Here is a 23,714-nt window from a genome sequence, read left to right on the forward strand (position 1 = left end):
CTGAGCTCTCTTCCCCACCCTCTCCTGACCGTATGTAAAAGTAGCTGGTTATAAGAAAAAAAAAAAAAGCCATTTCCCACACTTTGGCTCCTCCCTCATGTTTCAAAAGGCAAACTGAGGCGAATCATGCTGTTTGTTGACTTCTTCCTGAGTACCAGCATAAGAGGGGTCCAAACAGCTCCATATTTCAAGAGTTAACGATTGCTGCACAGCCAGCAGATGGAAAACACTTTCACATAAACAGGCTGGGTCTAATGTCAGCGATGGAATGGCAGATTGAAAAGAAAAAAAAACAAACTGGATTATTCACCCAATAAAGACCATGTTAGAAGGTCAGATTCCCAGGTCTGCCCTATTTGATGGCTGCATTTTAATACCTGGCTTTGAAAAAACAAGGAAGCAGTTCTCAAACTTCATCCAGCACCCCACCCCACCAACTCAGTCTGTCCTTTGCTGCTTGGCATATGCCAAAATTACCCATACAGAACCCCTGCCCACACCACCACTTTCCACCACCGACTCGCACCATTCACGTTTCCTTTGACAATGAGCAAAGCTTGGAGAAATATGCCCCCTGCATCAAATCGGATCTCCTTAAGGCAGCGCTTGCAGCTCTTGTCAGTACTGGGCAGGCAGCTGGTGTGAGGCCACTGGCACTTCGCTGTCAGCACAGAGCACGGTTACCTACCGAGCGCACAGGAACAGCGTACTTGTTGACCATTTACTTTGATTCCCCCCCACCCCCGATGGAGTTTCAAGCAAAGCAGGGCTTAAAACAATGGACAATGTCCATTTCATCATCCACAGAAATGCATTTCTTTTGTCCTAGGCAGGTTAAGTCTCAAAGGATGCATTTTGCATACCTTGCACCCTGGACTTAGCAAGAAAACAAAAAGGGGGCAGAATTACAGGCTTTGAACCATAGGCTCCTGGGGAAGGCATGCCATGCACACACCTGTAGAGGGAAAATTTATCTGCTGCCCTATCAAAAACAATAAGGGTATGTCTTGACCACCCCCAGACTGTGATAGCATAGTCCTCCAGCGAGGGGCCAGAAGCTTTCCAGTCAGCTCAGAGACAGCAGTTACAGCAAAGGCCTATGACCCCTAATAGTGGCCACAGTGCATTCCCCCCCCCACCAGAGTAAGACACGCAAGACAGGCAGGTTGTGAGCACAGTCCAAGCACAACAGATATGCCCAGGGTTAGAAGAAGATGGGATACTGAACAGCCCTGAGCAAAGCCTTCATTTCTGCAAAATCCACATCTCAACATGTCCATTTCCAAATGAAAAGCAGACTCCCTGTGCCCCAGACGCCAGATTTTAGGGAAGTTTGTCACGTCTGGAGTCCACAGGCTGTTGTCTTTCTGATTTGCTGCTACAACACAACCTACTGCACATACCCAGGCTGTGGGACCGGATGGCAAAATTATTTGATGTAGCCATGAGACTGGTGCATCTGTGTCAGGGGGCCGGGCCTAACCCTGTACTGTTCCACTAAACTAGCTGTTACATACAGGAAAGTCCCCCCCCCTCCCCAACTTCCTCCTAGGAGACCACAAGCTGTTGCATTAGGCCAGATGTAATATCTCCACATGTTCAGAGGAACGACGGGATGGGACTTAAACAAGCAACCAAATCCAAGAATGTCCAAAGCAGCTAGCAAATAATTAGGCTTCTATCAACAGGATGCAAAACAGCAGAGAGTTGTGAAGCACTGGACTTCTTCCCCAACCCACTCCCTGCCCTCTTTCAGTCTAGTTATTGTAGTCCAGGAAACCGCTAAATATTTAGTACTTGTGGGTGGATATTTTTGAGGGTCGTGGTTACAACTGCCCAGCATTTGACCATTTAAAGAATATGATTGTCTATAGCCAAGTTCCACAATAGCATTCATGCGTGTTTACATAATACAAAACATCCCTATAACTCCGTGTCAAGCATAAAAAAAGCTATAAAAAGTTAGTTCTAACACATTCCCCCTAGACCATCATGGCAGACGCAGGCCTCACAGAAATCCGAGTCCCTTCAAGCTTAAGATGGTCTGAAAAAAAAAGAAAGAGAAAAGTCTCATCTACTTGGGTTGTTTTTTGAAGGCTGTTTTCTTTCCCACCCTGCCGAGTTGAAAGTGTGCAAGTTACATCCGTCTCATCCAGAACCACTCGACTTCAGGCAGCATTTTTTGTCCCCCCCTCCCCAATCAACTAAAACGGTTTTCCAATATATAAGTGCAGTGATTTATTGGGCTGAGAAAGGGACTGCTGGATCTCCCCCAAGCTCGGCTCCTGCCTCCGCAGCGGATCCCGCGTGCGCTGGACACGGCACGTCCTTCGCCCGAGCCCCTGGATCCGCGGACGGCGACTCGCAAGAACCCAACATCTCTGCCCGGGAAGCAAGTTCAGCTCACATAAACAAGCGACTTCCTCACACCCCTCTGCTCACGCCAGCGGCCCCATTAAACGCACCCCGCGTCATCCCAGCCCTGCTATTCCCTCAGGGAGCCGCGTCCCCGCATTCAGCCCTCGACACCCCTCGCCCCGTCAGGAGGAGCCGGGCGCCTCAGCCCACCGACGCCCGCCCGCCTCCCGCCCTCGGGCCTAGCCCCGCCAGCCCAAGCCCGCGCGCCCACCTGCGCAGCCCACACCTGCAGCCCAGCCCGGGCCCCCACCGCAGCAGGACCAGCACCAGCACCAGCACCAGGGACGAAGGAGAAGGATGCTGTGCCCGCAGCATCCCCGGGGAGCGAGCCCCCAGGACGCTGCTCCCGCCCGCCACCGGGAGGCAGCCCGCCCGCCCGCCCGCCCGCCCGCCCTACCTGCTCAGCAGCCGCCCGGCGCTGCCATGCTCCCGGCAGCCGCGCCCGCCCCGCGCCGCGCGTCGCCCGCACACATGCTGACTGCGCCCGCCCGCTCCGCGCCCGCTTATATGTGCGCGCCGGGCGCCTGGGTAATGTAGTCCCGCCGCGCCGCCGCCCCGCCCCGGCCCGGCCAGCACGTGGGGCCCCCCCCACCGCTGCCGCCTCGCCGCGGACGGCTGGCACGGGCACTCGAGGGCCCCCGCCCCCAGCCCTCTAAGTGTAACCAGCAGTGCCCCCACGCGTGGCTGCCACTGGCACCAGAGCACCCCCCAGCAGTGCCCCCCCGGTGCAACCACAGCAGTGCCCCCCAGTGTAACCGGAAGCCCCCCCCCAACTTTGCCCCCCAGGTATAGCTGGCACTGGCACTAGAACCCCCGCCAGGAGTGCCCCCGCCCCGGAAATAGCTGGCATTGGCACCGGAAGACCCCCCCAGCAGTGTCCCCCCAGATGTAACCAGAAGACCCCCCCAGCAGTGCCCCCCCAGGTACAACCAGAGTACCCCCCAGCATTGCCCCCTCCCAGGTGTAGCTGGGACTGGCACCGGAAGACACCCCCCCCAGTAGTGCCACCCCAAGTATAACCGGAAGACCCCCCCAGCAGTGCCCCCCCCGGGTATAGCTGGCACTGGCACTAGAACCCCCGCCAGGAGTGCCCCCGCCCCGGAAATAGCTGGCATTGGCACCGGAAGACCCCCCCCAGCAGTGTCCCCCCAGATGTAACCAGAAGACCCCCCCCAGCAGTGTCCCCCCAGGTACAACCAGAGTACCCCCCAGCATTGCCCCCTCCCAGGTGTAGCTGGGACTGGCACCAGAAGACACCCCCCCCAGCAGTGCCACCCCAAGTGTAACCGGAAGACCGCCCAGCAGTGCCCCCCCCCCCCGGGTATAGCTGGCACTGGCACTAGAAAATCCCCCCAGCAGTACCTCTCCCCCCCAGAAATAGCTGGCATTGGCACCAGAAGACCGCCCCAGCAGTGTCCCTCCCCAGGAAAACTGGCATTGGCCCCAGAAGACCCCCCCAACTGTGTGCCTCCAGGTGTAACCAGAAGACCCTCCAGCAGTGCCCCCCACCACCACCACCCCGGTGTGGCAGCCGACGTTGGTACTAAAAGACGTGGCACTAAAAGCCGGGGGCCCGTGCAGTCGTGGCCCATCTGCGGGTGGCCCTGTATCGTGCGCATGGGACGGTCGGGGCGGCGGTGACAAAGCCCCCGGCACCGTTGTCTGCCTGGGTGGGTTCCCGGCATGGAGCTGGAGAGGCATCGCAGGTGCCAGAGAGCTGGGCGGCAGAAAGGCGCGGTACCCGCCAGAGACGGGTGCTCTGCCCTGGGGCACCGTCTTGGTCAGTCGTGGTCACCAGAGGATGTCCCCGCTGGTGCTGGAGAGGAGGTCCCCTTGGTCACCAGAGGATGTCCCCACCACAGCCAAAGGGCAATGGCTCAGGAGCAGCACTGCAGAGGCGGCCCTCAAGGGTACCACCAGGCTTCAGACTAGCGCGGCTCGCTCTGTCTCGCACGAGAAGCAGCGGCAGGACATTGGGGTTATTTCCTCAGCAGGACTTCTTCAACTGGCCCAGCTCTGAGAACAAGGTCCTCGTGGTCTTTCAGCTTCCAGGCTCGTCCTCGCATCTGAAAAGCGAGCTCTAGTGTTTGTGCCTTGCACAGCCTTACCAGTAAATGAGGATTCTGCAGGCCAGATTGGACTGACGGGGACACAGGTATGACCACATCTTTCCCCCTTACATTGCATAGGTGGGAGCAGAATGGCCTCGGAGCTAGAGGTTAGGCTGTGTCTACTCCAGAAAGTGGTGCAACCATCTGCCTGACAGCTTACAGCAGGTGCTGTGGCCGTGTCACCAGTAGCGTGCATCTTTCTGCTGTGTCCTCGTTACATACCGTTTAGTTGTGAAAACCGTAATGCAGGTATCACAGTGTCCGGTCCCCTTTCCCATCCCTTTCCAATGCAATGAACTGCAAGAGACTTGTGCGGTGCGGAAGCTGCTTGGGGCCAGCGCCCCACAATTTTACTCTGTGTGCATTAGCACGCTGTGAGTGCACAAATTTTGCTGGCTGTTGCAAGCAGTCACGGACCAGCTGAAACATTTCTAGGCCAGAGTAGCAAGCATTGTGACTCAGAGGTGATCCAACAGTGGTCACATAACTTTTAGATGAGGAATGCCATAATTCTGGAGTTGTGTGCCAAGCTCAGCCCAGCTCTGTAGTTCAGAAACACCACAGTGAGAGCTGCTTTGACTGGAAAAATGGGCAGTGATTGCACTCAGGAAGCTTGTAACCATGGTCTGCTACTGTTCAGTGAGCAATTACTTCCAGGGAAAGTCCATGCTGGTGGTTTTTAGGTGTGCAAAGCCATCAAGTGTTCCCTGGTGCATAGGGCTGCGACTGGGAAATGTGCAGGAAATAACAGGGATTTGGAGAACTGGGATGGATACTACATGGGGCTAATATCCTGATTCTCCTGCCCTTCGTGAATCTTCCCTCTCTGCACATATTCAGGAAGCTATTCAACGTTATTCAGGTGCTGTTGGATCATTGGGAAAAGTTACTGACATTAATGCTAGTTCAGGGGTAGGCCACCCCCGACATGCATTCAAAGGCTTTTTGCTTGGCACGCGTGCCTGGGGCAGATGGCAGGGTGCCACGAGGGGCTGGATCCTTGTTGTGACAACACGGCCCTGAGGTGCACGTGCACCCATCGCCAGCAATGAGCTGGGCTGGGGCTCTGTAGACTCCAGTACAGCTGTTTGAAGCTTCCAGTCACCTCCTGCGAGCAGCCTGGGCTCTGTGGTAGGCATCAGTGGTCTGCCCAGAGCCTGGGCTGGTTGTGGCAGGCAGCCAGGAAGCTGCAAGCAGCTGCACCAGGGTCCACGGAGCCCGAGCCTAACTCATTGCTGGCAGCGGGTGCATGCGCACCTCAGGGCAGATGATGGGGGAGGGACTGGGGCTGCACAGCCACAACAAGGATCAGGCCCCCCTCCTGGCTGCCCTGCCATCTGCCCCCAGCATGCCAACACCTTACAAGTTGAGGCTGTGGGTGCTTTTGGCACTTGTCCCAAAAATATTGCCAACCCCTGTGCTAGCTGGTCAGGGAAAGGGCCTGGTGCTCATGCCTTTAGGAACAGAGGATTTTACCAAAAGATGCAGACGAAGCATTCTTCCTTGATTAGCACATTGCTATTGATAGCATTGATACTGGGGGACCTGACAAAGCTAGTGATGTAAGGAGAGATTCAGCTGCTTTCAAAACAAGTACAGAACGGCTCTTGAATATTCCGGTCTACTGAATGGACACTTACCACTGCCTCATGACTAGGCTGGTCCTCGATGAGTTAAATATTCCTAGTGTCACTATGTGTGCTGTGTACTGCACAGGAGAAGGCCTCCCCAGGTGAGTGGTCTCTTGACTCGGACCCACCAAACAATCACCAAGAAAACCAAACCATCTGCATTCCCAAGGGGCAGCGGACCAGAATCCACAGGACTCATTTGGCTGATAAGGGCCTTAAGTCTTGGAGTGCGTATTTCATTTTGCTTGTTTTTTACTATGTGCAATTTAGAAGAATGCTAATGGCGTGTAAACGAGCACTATACAAACCTTCCATCATACGTTCTCTGTGCGGAAGGGTGCATGGTGCATCATTTCTCAATAAATAAACTGTTAAATGTAATAAAAACCTTAACTCATGCAGTTAAAATGAGGAAGAAAATGGAATCGTTCAATGCAAACAAGGGCAGTCACTGCACAATCTGTGTGCTAAGAACATGAAAAAAAGATGCCAAAAGCATCTCGCCAATGCTTTTGCCAACCGCATCACGAACGCTTTTCAAATTGCACCGTGAAGGAAAGTGCAAGCTGCTTCGGGAGCAGGGAACACTCAGAGGCTTGTGAACATTTAGTCACCGTTTTCCTTGTTCTGCAAAGCTTGGTCTGGAATGAGCAAGGATGCAGATGAAGCATGTGCCTTGCACTGCCAGTGGGTATGTCTCTGCCAACATGGCACTGACCGGGGGCGCAGAGGCAGTGTGGAGGTGGCTCGTGGGCACTTTTGTCAGACAAGATCTCAGTTTGCTACTTCAGAGTTGCTTGGTGAGCTCCCCCATACCCCTCTCTGTTCTTCTCCTCCTGCGCCTGCTGCCTGTTCACTCCAGAACTTCATGCAATCTCTCTACCTTGTGGTCTTGCTATTCCCTGTTCTCTCTGTCTCCATCGCCTGTGGGATGGAAGTGTTTGGAGAACATGTCTTATTTCTTCCGCAGCCTCTCAGGAGCTGTGGCCTCTCAAGGACTCTCCAGCCGAGGACACTAACAAGGGGACAGAGAGAGTGCTATATTTACGATGGTAGTAAAAAGTGGTAGTGAGAACTCCCTATAATCTTTTCCTTTAAAAATCTTATGGATAGTATGCGGAGGGCTAGGCTCCTTTCTGGACGTGTACTTTGGGACTATTGTACACCAGCACTAACAGCAGGGGTGGGCAATAATTTGGGCTGGAGGGCCACTTCAGGAGTTTTGGTGAGCTATTGGGGGCAACGGGGTGCTGACCCAGTTTTCTCCCCTGGCATAGCTGTTTACACTGCCTGGTGCTCACAGAACCAGCACCCGTTGTGGGGATGTGTGGGGAGCAGATTGCAGCTCTGCCCTTGGTCCCAGCCCTGTGCTGTCACTGCCCCATGATCCCAGTCCCAATCCTGGCCCCACCCGTCCTGCTCCGAGATGCCACTCTCCACCCAAAGCCCAATCCCATCTACCTGGCTGAGCATACCCTGCCTGTGAGGGCCCCAGGCCAGTCTCCATGCAGACCCTGCCCACCGCCCACTCCATCCAGTGCCCGAGTGGGTGCAGGCTGGACAGGCCGGCCAGCAGAACTGGGTCCAGCAGCAGCAGCAGAGACACTGGCAGTGGCAGCCAGAAGTGTGAAGGCAGAGCGAATGGCTGCCGGGAAGCTGAGTCTGGCTGCTGCGCCACCTCCACCCAGCCCTGTGGGCTATAGTTCTCAGCGTGCCTGCGAGCCATGCAAGCAGATAGGGCAGGCTGTGCTCCATGCCAGGTGGCACCTCTGTGCCTGTGGGTGGTGGGGCCAGCTGTACACACCACAGCCTGGGCTGCTTCCCACATGTGGGCTAGGCAGGGTCAGGGGACCTGCTGCAGACCAAACAGAATTGCTTGTCAGGCCGGATCTGGCCCGCAGGCTGGATCTTGCCCACCCTGACTTAATGGTGTGTTAAATGGTCTTAGACTCCCATAACATGAAAGAGAGGAGAGTTGGTGGAGAGGGTCCCAGGTTATGTGTGTAGCAATGATGCACTAAATGTCGATAATATTATTGCATGCAATGGTGGCTATGGATGGGATATTACTCAGGAGCAGTGATTCTCACCCAGGGTACCCCAAGATCCTCTGATGTACGCACACTTCACAAAATAGGCATCCACAGCGTCAAACATTCTGCCCTGTTGTGTGGGCTTTTGGAGTTCTTTGCACCAGAAGGATTGCTCTATTATTTTTCCACAGTCAAAAAATGAGTGAAAGCTAAAAGGTGGTATTTTCCGAGGAAGGTCCTGAATCTAAAAAGGCTAGGAACCACCGCTCTGGAGGATGAACAAGGCCAAGAGAAGATGGAAGTTTCAGGTAGCTCAGAGTCAGCCTGAGACAGATGGAACTGGGGGAAACATATAGCAGAGTGCAATATGAATGTGTCTTACAGTAGAAGAGATAAAACCCATCCTTCCTAGAAATCTCAAGGAAATGTTTCAAGCCTATCAGTTACAAAATGTTATAGAAATTGTCTACAGGGGATAAAATGGATGTCTGAGTACTGGTGAACCAGATACTTCACAAGGAACTGAAGGGTTAAAAAGACATCTTTTTTTCTCTTCCTCTTCTTTTACCTCTTTCTGAGCACATCATGGGAGCAATTAATTTGGGAACAGGGCACCATCTTTACATTTTGGCAAAGAGCTTTCTTGGGGCAAGGAGAGGAAATCACGCTGACAAACACGGGTCCTTCAGCTAGAAAGCCCTTCAAATGCTGTAAGAATCTACTTATGTTTTCTGATGATTCTCAGCTACACAGATCATTCCTTTTCTCCTTCTGCAGTAACTTGGCTTTCTAATATGTTACAGTTAGAAGTCTTCCTGTTGCTAATATTAGCTTATTGGATCACTAATAGATGGCTATAAATTAAAATGGCTACTCTAAAAGTCTACCTTAAGGGTTTTCTGAAATCAACACACTCACCTGATCCTTCCAGCCATCGCACCATTGCGCTCTGGACACCCATCAACTGACAAGACCGAATACAGCAGATCTAGTGACTATAAAAGTTTCCATACATACATTATCCTTCATGAGTATGCCATCTATTCAGTTTGGCAGCCCTTCGAGCTTCCGTGAAAGGCTGCCTCTCCCTGCCCTTACATATGGTTTGAAGCAGCATTGGATTTCTAATTTGCTGCATCTTGAAAACAATGTATGCAGGGTTCGTTCTCAATTTAGATCACACATGGCATATAACAAGGACCTAACTTCAACGTAGGTGATCCAGAGGTACATGCAATGGAGGGACTGTGTAAGTGCAAGGAACAATCAGGAACTTGCAGAAGAAACATTGTAAATAGCATTACACAGAAGTGCCGTTTCAGCCTTGTGCAAGGGGTATGTAGGGTGGCCATCATGGAGCACAGTCCAGTTGCCCTCTGTCTTCTATTGATACAAAACCCAGATGCCTTTATGTTCTCTATTTTTCTCTTGTGGCCATCACAGAGGACAGAGTAGCGAATAACCAGAATGTCCTCTGTGATGGCCACCCTAGGGGTATGCATTACACTCAGTTACCTGTATTTCTTGAGGCTTGAAAAAGAGGCCCGGTACAAATAACACTTGAAGTATGACTTCTACCATTACATCACTCTGCTGTCTTATATCTACTTTGAACTTGATTCTAGGCCTTCAATATCTTATGGTATGTGAATTCAGGGCTCATGAAAGATGAAGGTTACTTACAATTGAAACCTTGCTTGCTGAGAACAAAGCAACTTTCTCTCTGCTAGCCTGCCTGCCATTAACTCTGACTTGTAAGCATCATGTTAGTCAGAAGGTATTTGAGCCACTGGGGTTGCTTTTTTAATTTCATATGTTTGTTACTATTTGATTAGCTGCATCGGCAGCAGCCATGGGAGAAGTGTTCATGTAAACAGAGTTCCAGGAGGCTCCCAGGACTTTAAAGACCAAACTACCTAATCTGGCTCACTATGGCATGGTGACCAAAATGCTCCCACCACCAGGCCCTTATCAGTGCCAGCACTCTGATCAGTATTACCACAGGGGAAGTGAAGAGTTCATAGCCATGGTGGATAGTTCTAGGTAGGCAAAAAGGCTCAACGTCAGCATTTGGGTTTGTGCAGTTGAGGGTTGTGCTTCCACTCAGTGTCTCTAAGTTTTTCCATGGAAGACCTCCACCAAGACGAGCTTTGACATCCTTGTTTTTTTTCTGAACGAACAAACAGATGGACAAAAAGCTTTTTTTTTCCAGTTTTTAATTTCTATAGCATAAAGAAGCAAAACCAGGCTTTTACCTCTTCCCAGAGTCCATACACTATTGTAGGAAGTAGCCCAGTAAAGTCAATATGACTATTCATTTAGTGAGCTACGACACACTTTGTGTACAAGGGAGGCACGGTTAAGCTTGCAGTGGAAAAAGTTGGTTGTCTCTGAATCTGTTGAGAGAAGAGTCATTATTAATAAATGAAATCAGCAAAAAGACCCTGGCAGCCTCAGTGCTCCAAAGCAAAAGCCAGGTTTTTTTTTCAGAACTGAACTGTATTTTGTCCCTGTTGGATCCAGCCCTTGGAGGGAGCACTGGTGCTCCAATCTATTCCATGGAGGTGCAGAAAAACAGCATAAAAGCATTTTGAAAATGAAGGAACGAGAACAAAGGAGCAGGATACACCACAGACACGTCCCTGTTCCTAGGGTAAGAACTGGTTTGCTGGAACCCAACAATGACACTTAAATAACGTGGTCTTAAGAAGGGGAAATTGCTCAGCCGATTGTTTTCACTTCTATAGGTAACAGAATTCCTCAGTGTGCCATTTTCCTGCAATTTGCATTGGGCTGGAAACAGAGAGGAAGAGAGTGAGTTGGGGGTAATTCCTTTGCATTTGAATGGGCGCAATGGGTAACAATCATTCCTGTAAATAAGAAGAATGTTTATAGTTTCTGACCCCAAAAGCAGCATGAGCGGCTTTGTTTGATAATTAAATTTGTGTTCATTTGTTTGTTCTTCGCTCTGTTCCTTTTTTTTAAGTACGTCACAGGGCAAAAGGGACCTGTGATAAATAAACTGGAAAGCATGGAAAGCACTGTCATTTTAATGTGGAGGAAATGTTCAGGCTAGGAAATGAAATCTAGTAGGGTTCCAAATGATAAAGGCAATATGAAATTCTTCCTTCTCCTTTCGAAGGACTAATGGGGCTAATCTGTTCAGATCAAGATGGTAGTAAAGGTTTTCAACTGAATTAGTGAAGATTTGTTCTACATTCCTAATCCACTGCCCAATCATGGACGGACAAGGATGGCTGATCGAGGCCTGAATGAGTTAGATCCTGGCTTGGAGTACCTGCCCTGCTTGCACACGGGTCTGTATGGCAATAAAGATCCAACTCCCTTTGCCTCTGGGTGAGCTGAAAGAATCTTGGATCCATGCTACAGGAGTAAGCAGGCACCAAGCACCTGCTACTCCCCCAGCTCTCTAGCGGGAAGAGAAGAAGTGGGTTGAGTCTTGGCTCTGATCTCAAAGCACTAGCCAGCACAGCTGAGCTGGCATGGAGTGGGATAGCAATTTGCTTGCTCATAGCAGGCAACAAATTACTACCTTTCCCGTACATGAAGAGGGGCAGGGAACCGTGCCTGAGATGGCTTATGAGATGACATACCAACATGATTCCTCACACTGGGGACCTGCAGCAAGGAACAGATGCTGTTGAGGAGGAGACAGGGTACATGCAGAGTGAGCCATCCCTGGTTGCAACAGGCAACTGTACTACTTCCTTGGCTCTAAGCTGTAACTCTGAAAGGTTTTGGCTTCCTCATCCCCCATGAACAATGACACTTGGATCCTGGAGGCCTACATCCCCTCTTTCACCTTGGACCCTGCAACTTTCTTGCTCGACGTGGCAGTCTAACCCCTTTTCCCACTGAAATCAGGACATGCTCTGCCACTGATTTCAGCAGAAATGGAGCCAGATTGCTCATTGGGACTTACAGCTGCATCTTGGATGAGACTCAGAGGATAGCTTTCATTATGTAGACACTCCTCTTTAGAGCTGCTGTTTCTTAGATTTGCTTTAAAAGAAAAAGAATGCGAGGTGGAAGTCTAGTCAGTCAGTGGTATGTGGTCCCAGAGCCATTCCCAGAACATTTACATTGGCAAAGAAAGCATTTCCCTAATGTAATTAATACATGTAATGATAGTGCTTAGCGCTTCAGAGTGCTTTTCCTCCATGCCTCTGAAAGCACTTTGCAGAGGAGCGTAAGTATCATTGTCTCCAGTTGAGGTGCAGAGATAGGTGCAAACTGACTCATTCAAGGCCACATTGCAAACTAGGACCAAGGGGAGGAAGAGAACTCAGCAATCTGGCTACATGGGAGCATTCAGGAAAGCTAAGGCAAAACAGCTAGCGGTGATGCTCACGTGCATTAATCAGCTGCAGAGGCGGCTTTTTAGCTATGGCTCCTGGGGCATGTTGTCTCTACTGTTAAAAGGCAAACTCCCCACAACCGTATGTGCATTTTACACAGTTGCTGCTAGAGGAAAGTAACATTCGATGCATGTCCCAAGGAGATATTTGTATATTTTGTCCCACTGTTTCCAAAAGAGCTGGCAAATGAAAGTATTCTCATGAGTCCTCACATTTTCAGCATAATTACCCCAGCACCATCCTAATTTGACTCTTCCTGTGGTCTAAACATCACCTAATAGCATAATTAGCTGAACATCCAGTGACCCCCAAGGCACAGCATTTGATGTCCACTGGGCCCAGAGCTAGATCACTCCCAGCTACACAGCCTCTGAATTTTCTAGTGTTTTCCCTGAGGAGTGAGAACAGGAAACAAGGAGGTTAAGGCCACAGGATTTTATTTCTGGAGGGGTGACAAAGTAGATGCAACATTTCATAAAGGACAGCTTAGATATGGCTTTCTAACAAATCCAATTAAACTGCGTACAGTGATGAAACGCACCCGGAGTCCAGAGCACAGGATATGATGTCCCGGCATATGGGCTGGTCCTTTGGTTTTATTTTGGTCTTGTTTATTTCAGCACAAACAGCTATTTTTAGAAGACCGTACAACAAACCTCCAATGGCAGAGACTCCAGCAAAGAAGCTATTGCCAGATGAAAGCTGCGGCCTCATCAAGATGCTTTTGACTGGCGATGAGCCTTTGCCTTCACCTTCTCTCCTCCAGTCATTGACACTGCCTCTGCCTGTTCATTCATCCAAAAAAATGCCCTGCCTGCAGGCCTGTCAGAGGTCCAGGAAGGGAAACCAGTGCTGTTAACAAGATAAGCCGTCCTGCAGCAGACAACACTTCTGGCATCAATCTGGACCCTGGGACTTGCACTGGTGTTTTTAATGGGTTTTGGGTCCAGGGCTTTAACACCCACCCATGCACTCGGCCAGGGACTGCAGCAGGCAGCTCAGCTGGGGCTAATCATCTAGGCCAGTGGTTTTCAACCTTTTTTCATTTGCAGACCCCTAAATATTTTTCAAATGGAGGTGCTGACTGCTGTGAATTGTAAGTGTGGGTGTTCACGTACTTTTGAATGATCATAGTCATCTTTTGCAGCCCCCTCAGACTGAAACCCCAGGGGGCCACGGACCACAAGCTGAAAACCACTGGCTTGCCAGCCACCTTTGTGTTGAGTCTGGGCATGAATGACTGGTGCCTCTGGAGACTGGGGGTAGGCACCATTTGTAGTAGGTGGCGAGCAGCGAGCGGAGACTGCCCGCGGTCGCCGACAGTGGTATCAGTGGCAGGGGCAAGGGGGTGGTGAGCAGCAAGCAGGGACTGCCCGCAGATGCTGGCGGCATTGTTGACGCTGGCTGGAGGCAAGTGGGGATCACCCACAGATGCCAGCAGTGGTATTGGCAGCAGCGAGTAGGAGCATGCATCGCCTATGGGCCTGGGGCTAATGAGCTCTGCCCCCACTGACTCCTGGCTTCCCATTTCCTGACTCTGCTGGCTCTGTTCTCCAACACGGCCCCATGGATCATTCCTTGGACTTAGTAACTTGGCTCCTGCCCCCAGCCTGAGTTGTTGACTCTGCCCCCAGATTTCCCTCTGCAGGGGGACTGCTGGACTTGGCCTGGTTCCTGTCTGACCAGACCGCTGATGCCCTGGCCCTTATACATGTGGTGCCAGGCACATCCCTGCATGCCAGGCCAGCTGTGCTCCGCTGTGGGACCTGGTGGCTGGAAGATCTTGGCCCCCGGCGAGCACGGCCTAGGCTTGCCAGCTCCATTTAAGTCTGTTCCAGGAGGTTTCATCACACAGCAGCGGCGATGCGTAGTGGGTGCACATGTACCCCCTGAGCTTGGCAGTGCACCCCCTTGCAAAAAGCGCTGCCGACACTGCCTGTGGGTGGTCAGTGCTCGCCACCTCCCCTGGCTCCCGTCTGCAGGCAGTCCCCGATCGCCACTAGCCACTGCTGCGAGCAGTCAGCACCGCTGGTCAGCGCTCGCCACCCCTGCTGCCGACACCGCCTCCGTGCCCCCCCAGCCTCCGGGGACACACGGCTTTCACATCATGCGTCATAATGACATTCATGACTTTATGTCAGCAAGGCAAATGCACACAAGTATTAAACTGGCAAAACCCACTGCACTGCTGTATACAGTGGGCTTTAATTTCACCATAATGAATGCCCTATCATTGACCTCCTGGGTGACTCTCTGCCTCTCCTGGAGATTGAGAGCCGAGTCCCGGGCAGGGAAACCGAGCCCTTGAGATGGAAACAGCTGGCATGGCAGGGCCCTCACTCCCAAGGCACGGCGGCCGAGGAGGCGCGCAGCGGCTGCCGGCCCTTTAAGAGCAGCGCCGGGTCAGCTGCCTTCCAGTCACGTGGCTTCACCACCAACATGGCCGCGCCCATGGCGGCGCGGGGTTCTGTGGCGGCGGCGCTGCTAGTGCTGGGCTTGGTGCTGTGCGCGGCGGTGGGCGAGGCTGGCGGGGCCTGCGGCTGCGGACCGGACCGGGCGGGGGCAGCGGCAGCGGCAGCGCGGCGCTACTCCCCGGAGGCCAGCGCGCAGCGCCCCGGGCGCGGCCAGGTGCGGATGCCCCGCGGCTTGAGGCGCCCCCCAGCGCCTCGCCGGGAGGGGAAGGGTCTGGGCGGCCCCAGGACCGGGCAGAGACGGGGACGGGCCTGCTGGTCTGCTCCATCACCGTCTAGAAGACGTGCGGGAGCGGAGGCCCTTGAGGAAGCAGTAGTAGCTTTAGGCTTGGGTCAAAAAAAGGCTGAACGGGCAGTGGTAGTCACGGGCTGGGAGTGGCAGCGGGCCTAAGGAGCCAGCGGGACTCTACCTGCAGATGTGAATAGCCGCGGGGCTGGGGAACGGCCCTGGGGGTCACTCTGCCCCCAGTCAGAGCCTCCTTCCTGGTTGGATGTGGCGCAGAAAGGCCAAAGGAGCCACCCAGGCGGTGCGATGTCTGCTGCTGCCGAGAGTGGTAGGGCCGAGTAGAGGTAGCTGCAGGTGTGCAGTGTTTCTTTCTGGCTCTGGTTCTTTATAGCCAGAAAACGGTTTCCATCTAACCATGGGAGCATTTTTATTTTCTTGATGTGCTTATCGTCTGGGTGCTCTCGAACAACATAATGGCGAGGTTTTGCCTGTGAGGAGGTGTGGTTTGGGATGTTTTGTGAGTTGGATGTGTGTAGGTCAATGAAATTGCATGTTTTTGTCAGCAGGCTCTTAGAGTCGTGGTCTTTTTAAGAGTAGGGAAGAGATCAGCAGTTGATGGCAGCATGTAGGCTATGTGCCTTGCAATACCCAGCCACAGGTATTTATTTGTCCCAGATATTAAGGATTCAAGAGCTCTGTAGTGACCCAATTCCCACGGCAGGCTGAGGGTGTGTTTCTAGCTGCCAAATGGTTAGTCTGGAGAGAGAGAAATGTGAACAGCTTGATTAAGTTGGGAAGGCATGGCTTGCTGCTGTAACTGAGAAACAAGGGTGTCCACTTCATGCAACACAGAAGCAGTGGGTTTTGAAAGGATGAAAAACAACTTATTTACAGAGCTTAAATCTACTCGTGGACTGTACTGTGTTGGGTCGCCATAGGGTCGTACAACTTTGAGGGTCCAAAACATTAGGGTTCAGGTGGGTATTTGATGCCAAATCATCAACTGCTGAAACTTCAGTAACTCAGTTGACTTCATTGGAGCTGAGAGAACTTAGACTGTATCCCTAACCATTCACTGCTAGTCTCAGAAGCTTGTCTGCACACAGAGGACTGCAAAACCCTCTCTGCACAACTTCCTCCTGCCAGAAACTCAAATGTGCTCATTAGCCATGTGGTTAGATGTGCAGACCAGGCTGGGAGTGCAGTAACTCAGTTGACAGTAGTTGTGGCTAGAGCCTGGAGTGGTGTCACCAATGGTGCCTTCAGAAAGTCTTCCACACCCAATGGGGAAGATCAGCAAGGATGCTGGTGTTTGTGGTGAAGTCAGTGTTACCAGCATGGTGCTGGTGAGTTCAGTGAAGTTGTGATTGAGGATCCTCACAGTGGAGGCTGTTCCCATGTGACTCTCCACATCAAATGGGAAGACTTTCTGGAGCCCTCCAGGCTCTGGAGGTGACCGCAGAACTGCACATCTAATCACATGGCTAATGAGAATATTTGAGTTTCTGAATCTTGAGATGGGGAAGTCCTGCAGAGGGGGTTTTGCAGTCCCCTGTGTGCACAATCCTCTGAGCCTGTGAGTGAATAGTTAGGGACATAGATCTCTCATGCAGAGGGAGGAACAGAATTAAAACTGGGGACTAGACCTACTCATAGCTCTTCCTGTATGGTGTTTCTGTGGAGGAACTGTGGTTATCTTAAGGGTTGGCTGGTACAGAGCTAAATTAACTGACTGGAGAGCCCTGGAGGGTGTCTAAAGTATCATGAACCACTTCATGTAGAACTCAGAAAAAGAATTCTGTTTAGACACTTTAATCATTAGGTACTTAAGCATTGTGTTTCTTGAGTGTGTTTTATTACTGAAAGTGCTTCCATGACTGAATGAATTTGGCTGCTTCTTGTCAGCTGTGTAGAGTAAACTGGAATCTGTGAGAGGTGTGGGTATTGTCATATTGCAGATTCAGATGAACAATAAGTACTAGGAAGAAGGCAAGATCTCGAGCTATTGCAGGCCTCATGAAAATGAGGAACTTGAATTTGGGCGTCATCTCTGACAGACTCCCATGCTGATGGATTAGATTGGCCTTGGTTGAAAATGTGACTCCTCAGTATTTTATTAGTGACTTCTTTGCTGCTGGAACGTGTAGCTGTTCTGGTGACATCTTCCTATTGAACAGAGGTTGGCAAAATACGGCCTTCCAGGTGATTTTTTTCCCCCCCCCAGTCTGGTCACAGGCAGTGCCTACCAGTTCACTGTATCTGGCTTGGCTCTGGGCTGCCCCTGCTGTGCTCGCATGGGGCTGAGCCCTGCTCACTCCTGCATGGGCAGCGCATGCTGTGCTCCCACCTGCTCATGCTGTGCTCCCACCTGCTCATGCTGTGCTCCCACCTGCTCATGCTGTGCTCCCACCTGCTCATGCTGTGCTCCCACCTGCTCATGCTGTGCTCCCACCTGCTCATGCTGTGCTCCCACCTGCTCATGCTGTGCTCCCACCTGCTCATGCTGTGCTCCCACCTGCTCATGCTGTGCTCCCACCCTTATCTGTGGGATGGCCTTGACCTGGCCCTGCAGGTAGAGAAGTGGCAGTGGTGGTGGGCAGGTGGAGAGAGGGGAGGGTGTGGGGGGAGGGCAGGGAAGGGGTGGGGGAAGAGTGGCAGAGGGGGTGGGGGAAGTGATGGTGGCTATAGAGAGGCTGGGGGAGCACAGGGCCTGCACCGCTGCACAGGGTGTCTCCGTTAATATATTAAGGGACTTGGGTGGGGGAGGGGGCTGCCTAGTGTAAGCCTGTGGTTGTGCAGTTCGGGGTAATAGCGTTCTCAGTACTACAGATGTTTTTCTCGGATGCTCTAGTTCCCTACCAGTGTAAAACCACTGTGTGGGTGCAAACTGGTGTTACCGGGTTGTCAGTCAAGTTCTTGTATGCATCTTGCAACGTATTCTGCAACATGTGTGTTTAGCCATGCCTTTGGCTTTGTATGGAATACTCGTCCTTCTAAACTCTTTTTTGTTCTTTTTTTCTATTTAATTAAACTCATTTGAGATGTGATGCCCAGGACTGAACATGTTGTTTTAAGGGAGGCTATTTGGAACCAGTTTTCTTTGTCTTCATTTTACTTGTCGTTGGCAATTTTAATAGGCAATGTACAGATTCATTATGAAGGCAAAATGAAACAGCAGAGCATGGATCCAGAAGATCTGCTGTCTGTAGTATAGAAAACCTTGAATACCTCTAATAGAAAGTGGATATTCTCTAATAGTCCTACAGACCTTCATTATGGGGTAGGAAGAGTATAAAATGCATCAGTTTTTAGTGATTTTTTTTTTTCTTCCTTTCTTTGTTTTTAACCAACAACCAGGGAAGATTCATTTGATCTTTAAATTGACTTATTTAGATCTGTAAGCTTCAAGTTCATCAAAATAAAAGCAAGGTTATTCCTGTGATCGTTCTTTAAGCTTTGTAGGGAAGGAGAACCACTGTGGTTATGAGTCTTTTCTCATCTGCTACTCTAGCTTTATTTGTATAATGTTAGGGGTGTCAGATATCCAGCCCATGGGGGTATATGGTCCAGCCCATGCATGGGTTGCTAGACCAATCTTTGCGTGTTGGTCCTGGGCCTGGCCTGGCCCGGCTGGCCCACATGCTGCAGGGCTGGGACCTGGCACTGTGCGCTCTGCAGGCAGTACAGGGGTTAATCTGGTGCACATGCTGGATATGTGCTCTGTTGGCCTGGTCCTGCATGCAGGCTCTGGTGCCAGTCTGCACTAGTCCATACCAGAACCAATGCAAAGAACCAATCTGGCAGGGCTCTGCATGGAGTGCATGTCTTGTGTCGGCCCTTTGTGCTCCCTAGGCCTGCGTGACATGCATAGCATCTACCAGCCTCAGGGCTGCATGTGACATGGTGTCTGGTTCCAGTCTGGCCTGCAGACTGGCCTGGTGACCCTTTGGGGAGGTCAAATGAGTTGGACAGCCCTGGTGCAATGAATACTATATAGCCTGATACTTTTCTTTGTGCTTCTGGTAGGATCTCGGTCAGTTAAACTGAAGTGAAACTTTCTCTCCTTGAGGTTAAGATCCAGTAGAGAGAATATACATGGAGTGCAAAATGATCTTCAAAGAGAGTTCCAATACACATTTTACTTTCTGAGCAGTAAAGAAAATTTATGACACACAAATTTAATCAAAATGCTCAGAAAACTTAATGACCTCCGTGTTAATGACCTAGTAGTATTTTCATAGATCTCATATCTTCCGTGAACGACTGTGGTTATGTTGTTCGAAACTCCATGGAGGATATTATTGCTGTCAGATAAAATTTGTCTTGTTACTTTGATTTGCTATTGCATTCATATTCGTCTCTAAATGGGTATTTTCTTAGAACCTACTTATTTTTAATTTGGAGGTGAACTGACTGAAGCATGTTTTATTCAAGGGTTGCCATCACAAAATTATTTCAAATGATGGAGTGGAGGATGAGTGAATTGAGTGGGTACTGCCCAATTTAATGATGGCCCTAGTGGATTTAGATGCTGTTCATGCCAAAGGGGATTGCAGCTGTTGGGAAAGGGAGGTGGGAGGGGAAGTACAAGGCTTTCTTTCTCTATCACTTTGGCATCTTGCACACTTATAGTCTCTAATTTTGCTGCTTCTTGGATGTTTCCATGGAGGCAGTGAATTCTATACTATAGAAAATGTGTGTGTATGGTGGGGGGGGATCTCTCAAGTGCAGTCCACCCCAAGACCTCCAAAATGGTTTCAGTCACCACCTTGATAATCCATAATATGTTTAAAAATAAGCTTCAGAGTCCTATGTAAAGCTCAAATGTACCTGTTAGGAACTCTGATGGAAATGTAAGGATTATAAACCTATGATCCCAAAAGCAGCCAAGGGGGTTATACAATTCTTTCTCTGACCTTGATACCTGAGGCAGGGCAGCTGTAACTCCAGCTGGGGCATTTAGTAACTAACTACTTATGGATTATTTTTTATAGATCATGTCCTCCAGTCATACCCTTACTCATTGGTGTTTGGCATCTACCTCCCTTACTTCTTAGAAGGGGATGCTTTTGGTTCATGAGGAGGGGGCCTTCTGCCTTTAAAACTGGCTCTCCAAAGACACCTGGCTATTGTTTCAATTCCCCCATCTCCCATCTTGCTATTCAGAAATGCCTTGAGTGCCAGCTGCTCTTGGGTTGTCTGTGATAAGGTGGACACAGCCTGCATCTGATGGTATCTGGATGGCATAACCTGTATCACCTGCCAGTTAAAGCAAAAGCTTCTCTCTGAATTCAGTTATTATTTTTCCCCAGTTTAAAAAACTCCTAAACATTTGGGGGCTCTAATTGAAAGGGAAATGACTTATACTTCATTGGTCTCATCTCAGCTCTCCCCTAGCTGCAAAGGCAGCCTATTACAAGGTCCTGGCAGTTTGGGGATCATCCATTCTTTTATTGCTTGTAAACCTCATGCTTTTTGAGGGGCCTTGGGAATAACCCAACTTGCTGTCTTTTTTGTGAGTGAGGTCTGTCTGTCTGTCTGTCTGTCTGTCTGTCTGTCTGTCTGTCTGTCTGTCTGTCTGTCTGTCTGTCTGTCTGTCTGTCTGTCTGTCTGTCTGTCTGTCTGTCTGTCTGTCTGTCTGTCTGTCTGTCTGTCTGTCTGTCTGTCTGTCTGTCTGTCTGTCTGTCTGTCTGTCTGTCTGTCTGTCTGTCTGTCTGTCTGTCTGTCTGTCTGTCTGTCTGTCTGTCTGTCTGTCTGTCTGTCTGTCTGTCTGTCTGTCTGTCTGTCTGTCTGTCTGTGATGAAGAAATGGGTTTTGTTTCCTCTAGAATTAGGCTGAAGCATTAAAGTCGATAGTCTTCCTCGAGGTGAGGAATAACTTTGTCATTTCTCCCTTACTTCCTGAGGGTAAATCAATAGCGGTGGGCCAGTCTTGCTCCTTCCAAATCCCCAGGCTGCCTGTCTACATGGCGAGACTACTTCACAAAATAGAGATATTGAAGTCTTTCCTTTTGCAGTGAGCAAGATGCACTTGGTTTTTTTTATTGTTATTATTGTCTACTACCTAAGGCTTCATGTGAAAGCAGTGCACTGAGATGTGTCTAGACTTCAGTAGGAGATCTTAACTACCCATGAGCTTGGAGCAAGGCAGTTTGAGAACTGAGTTTATATTGGAGTTTGGAGCCCTCTCTACTTGCCTTTCACACACTTCAAATCTAAAATCTTAATATCCTTGTATTTTATTGGGTGATGTTGCACTGTGAAGGCAGCACTGTGAAAAGCCAGATCAGTTCTTCTTTCAGTCTGCTAGGAGGGAGAACCATAGCCAGCTCTTAATGTAGAAATAATTCCTGTTGTTCTCACTCCCATCTGTTTCTATTGCAGATGGTGCCTATTCCAGCTGGAGTGTTCATGATGGGGACTGATGAACCTGAGATACGGCAGGATGGGGAGTGGCCTGCCAGAAGAGTTCACATTAACCTGTTCTACATGGATCAGTATGAAGTCAGCAATGCAGAGTTTGAGAAATTTGTGAATTCCACGGGCTATGTTACAGAGGTAAGGGGCAAGTGGTGGTAACTTCTCTTCTAATATAATGGCATTGCTAGGTGTATGCTGGTGCAACTCTTGAAACTACTTATGGTTTGTTTTCTGGGTTTGCTGGGGGGGGCGTGGTTTCTGCATTCCAGATGCACGCTTTGCCCATTTTGGTCGGGAAAAGAAATGCTTTTATTACTTTTAAGGTTCCCTAGGAAGCAAAGAGGCTCCACAAAAGGACCCCCTGATTCCTGTGCTTAGAATGGGCCAAAGACAGCATGTACTTGACCATGGTTTAAATTCATGCCTGATACAACATCATTTACCTCAAAAGCATTAGATGAGGTATGAATCTAGTACTCCTTGTGATTTGGTATCTTGGTGTCTGTATTCATTTGGACTTCTTTGAGTAGGCACAGCAGCTGGAGGTGTGTGGGGATGGTATAGTTACAAATATCTCCCAGTAGAGCTATTCTGTTCCAGTACAGATGTGTACTGAGGCAGACTAGTGTACTGGCCTGGGTTCATACCAGTAGTACACCTTGGTAAATCTGCTTGGTATAGTCAGGCTCTGAAAGAGACTCCTTGGCTGTGTGCTTTTAATACACTGTCTTAATATGTTGGAGGAGTTTTTTAGGCAGATGATGAGACAGCTGGAGCGTCTTCAGGCTAGCTCCACGCAGCTGTGTGGTAGCAATCTGGAGAATACATGCTTTGCTGCTTGGTATCCATCTCTCTGTTAAGCAATAATAGTTGCTCTTAGCTTATTTGCAAGTACATTTAAACTATGGAAGTATAGCCTAAGCCTCTCCTACAAAGAGTAGTACTTTCTTTCCAGCCATTTCAAACAGCTGTAGTCAAATCAAGCATGTGCCTGACATGGTATAGACCTTTTAACTAAATGTTGTTCACTGCATCTTCACACCTGAGAGGAGGTAAACTAGCTTGGGATTGGATGTGATAGCCCTTCTGGTTTGCAGCTTCCCTAGAAAGCTGTTTACCTCACTTCAGAAAAATCAGCTCGTCTGTTAAGTGCCTGACTTCACAGCTTAAGTGAGTTTGAACAGGGCTTTGTTGCAAACAGCTCCAGGGATGGGTCTTTATACAATGGAGAGTTAAGTGTGGCAATTTCTGGTGTGAAAGCCATACTTGAGTTTCAGGTGGAATGGTTAGATGTTCCACTCTGCCCCCTGGCATGAAGCCTCCTTGTACATGGGATTTGGAAATGTGCTTGGAGCTAGGGTAAACAACACTGAATCCGCAGGACTCTTGGGAAGTAGCCGAGCTGGTGTCTCTACCAATGTTTTTCTGCATTACTGATTTATCGTGAGTAAACTGTATTGGCTTCACTGGTTTTCTTTCTTTTGTGAAGGGTAGAGGAGGCCCCAGTGATGTCTAGAAGTGATTTATTTTCTGCAACTTCCCATTTCTGCTCAGGTTGCAATCTGCAGAGGTTCACACACCCTGTTAAATCCCAGCCACTTGCTTTTCAGCAAAAACTAAGGAACCTACACTTGGTGGAGACTCTGTCCATATCAAGTTTAAGTTTTTCGGACTCTTTTCTAGCTAAGAAACCATACTTGCTTGCTTTTCAAAAGGGAAGGCAGGCTTTCCCTTTTTTGCTTGCCAAAATGAAAAGGTTGAAAGGCCCCCCCCCCCAGCATTAAGACTTTGTTTAGTTATGGGCATTTTCAGTCCAGAAATAGCTTTCAGAGAGTTATAGACAATGTACAATGAAAACCTTTTTGAAACTGTGAGTCGAGTGAGCTATAATAAACTCAAGAAATGAGTTGAAAAGTAAAGGTATTGAATCCTAGTAACCTGCTTTTATTTTTCTTATACACAAGCCAGGTAATTAAAAAACAAAACAAAACATTTTTGCTGTATAAGTTTAATATTTTATTTCACA

At 49.8% G+C, this 23,714-nt stretch overlaps 2 protein-coding genes across 4 annotated transcripts in view; one reads left to right on the forward strand and one right to left on the reverse strand.

Annotated features, from left to right (window-relative positions):
* ITPR1 (inositol 1,4,5-trisphosphate receptor type 1) overlaps window positions 1-2,931 on the reverse strand; it is a 227,450-nt gene extending 224,519 nt beyond the window's left edge. For both annotated transcript variants that reach the window (XM_090022746.1, XM_090022745.1), the window contains exon 1: window positions 2,816-2,931. The gene's annotated coding sequence lies outside the window, so the exon portion shown is untranslated. The remainder of the gene's footprint in view (window positions 1-2,815) is intronic.
* A 12,073-nt stretch (window positions 2,932-15,004) lies between these two features.
* Window positions 15,005-23,714, forward strand: part of SUMF1 (sulfatase modifying factor 1) — a 63,500-nt gene continuing 54,790 nt past the window's right edge. For both annotated transcript variants that reach the window (XM_090022089.1, XM_090022091.1), the window contains exons 1-2: window positions 15,005-15,200; window positions 21,653-21,826. In XM_090022089.1, the coding sequence (XP_089878215.1) occupies window positions 15,012-15,200; window positions 21,653-21,826 (363 nt within the window). In that variant the 5' untranslated portion in view covers window positions 15,005-15,011. The remainder of the gene's footprint in view (window positions 15,201-21,652; window positions 21,827-23,714) is intronic.

The sequence above is a fragment of the Crocodylus siamensis genome, chromosome 11 (assembly GCF_052110815.1).
Source record: "Crocodylus siamensis isolate JL-2025a chromosome 11, ASM5211081v1, whole genome shotgun sequence".
Classification (NCBI taxonomy): Eukaryota; Metazoa; Chordata; order Crocodylia; family Crocodylidae; genus Crocodylus; species Crocodylus siamensis.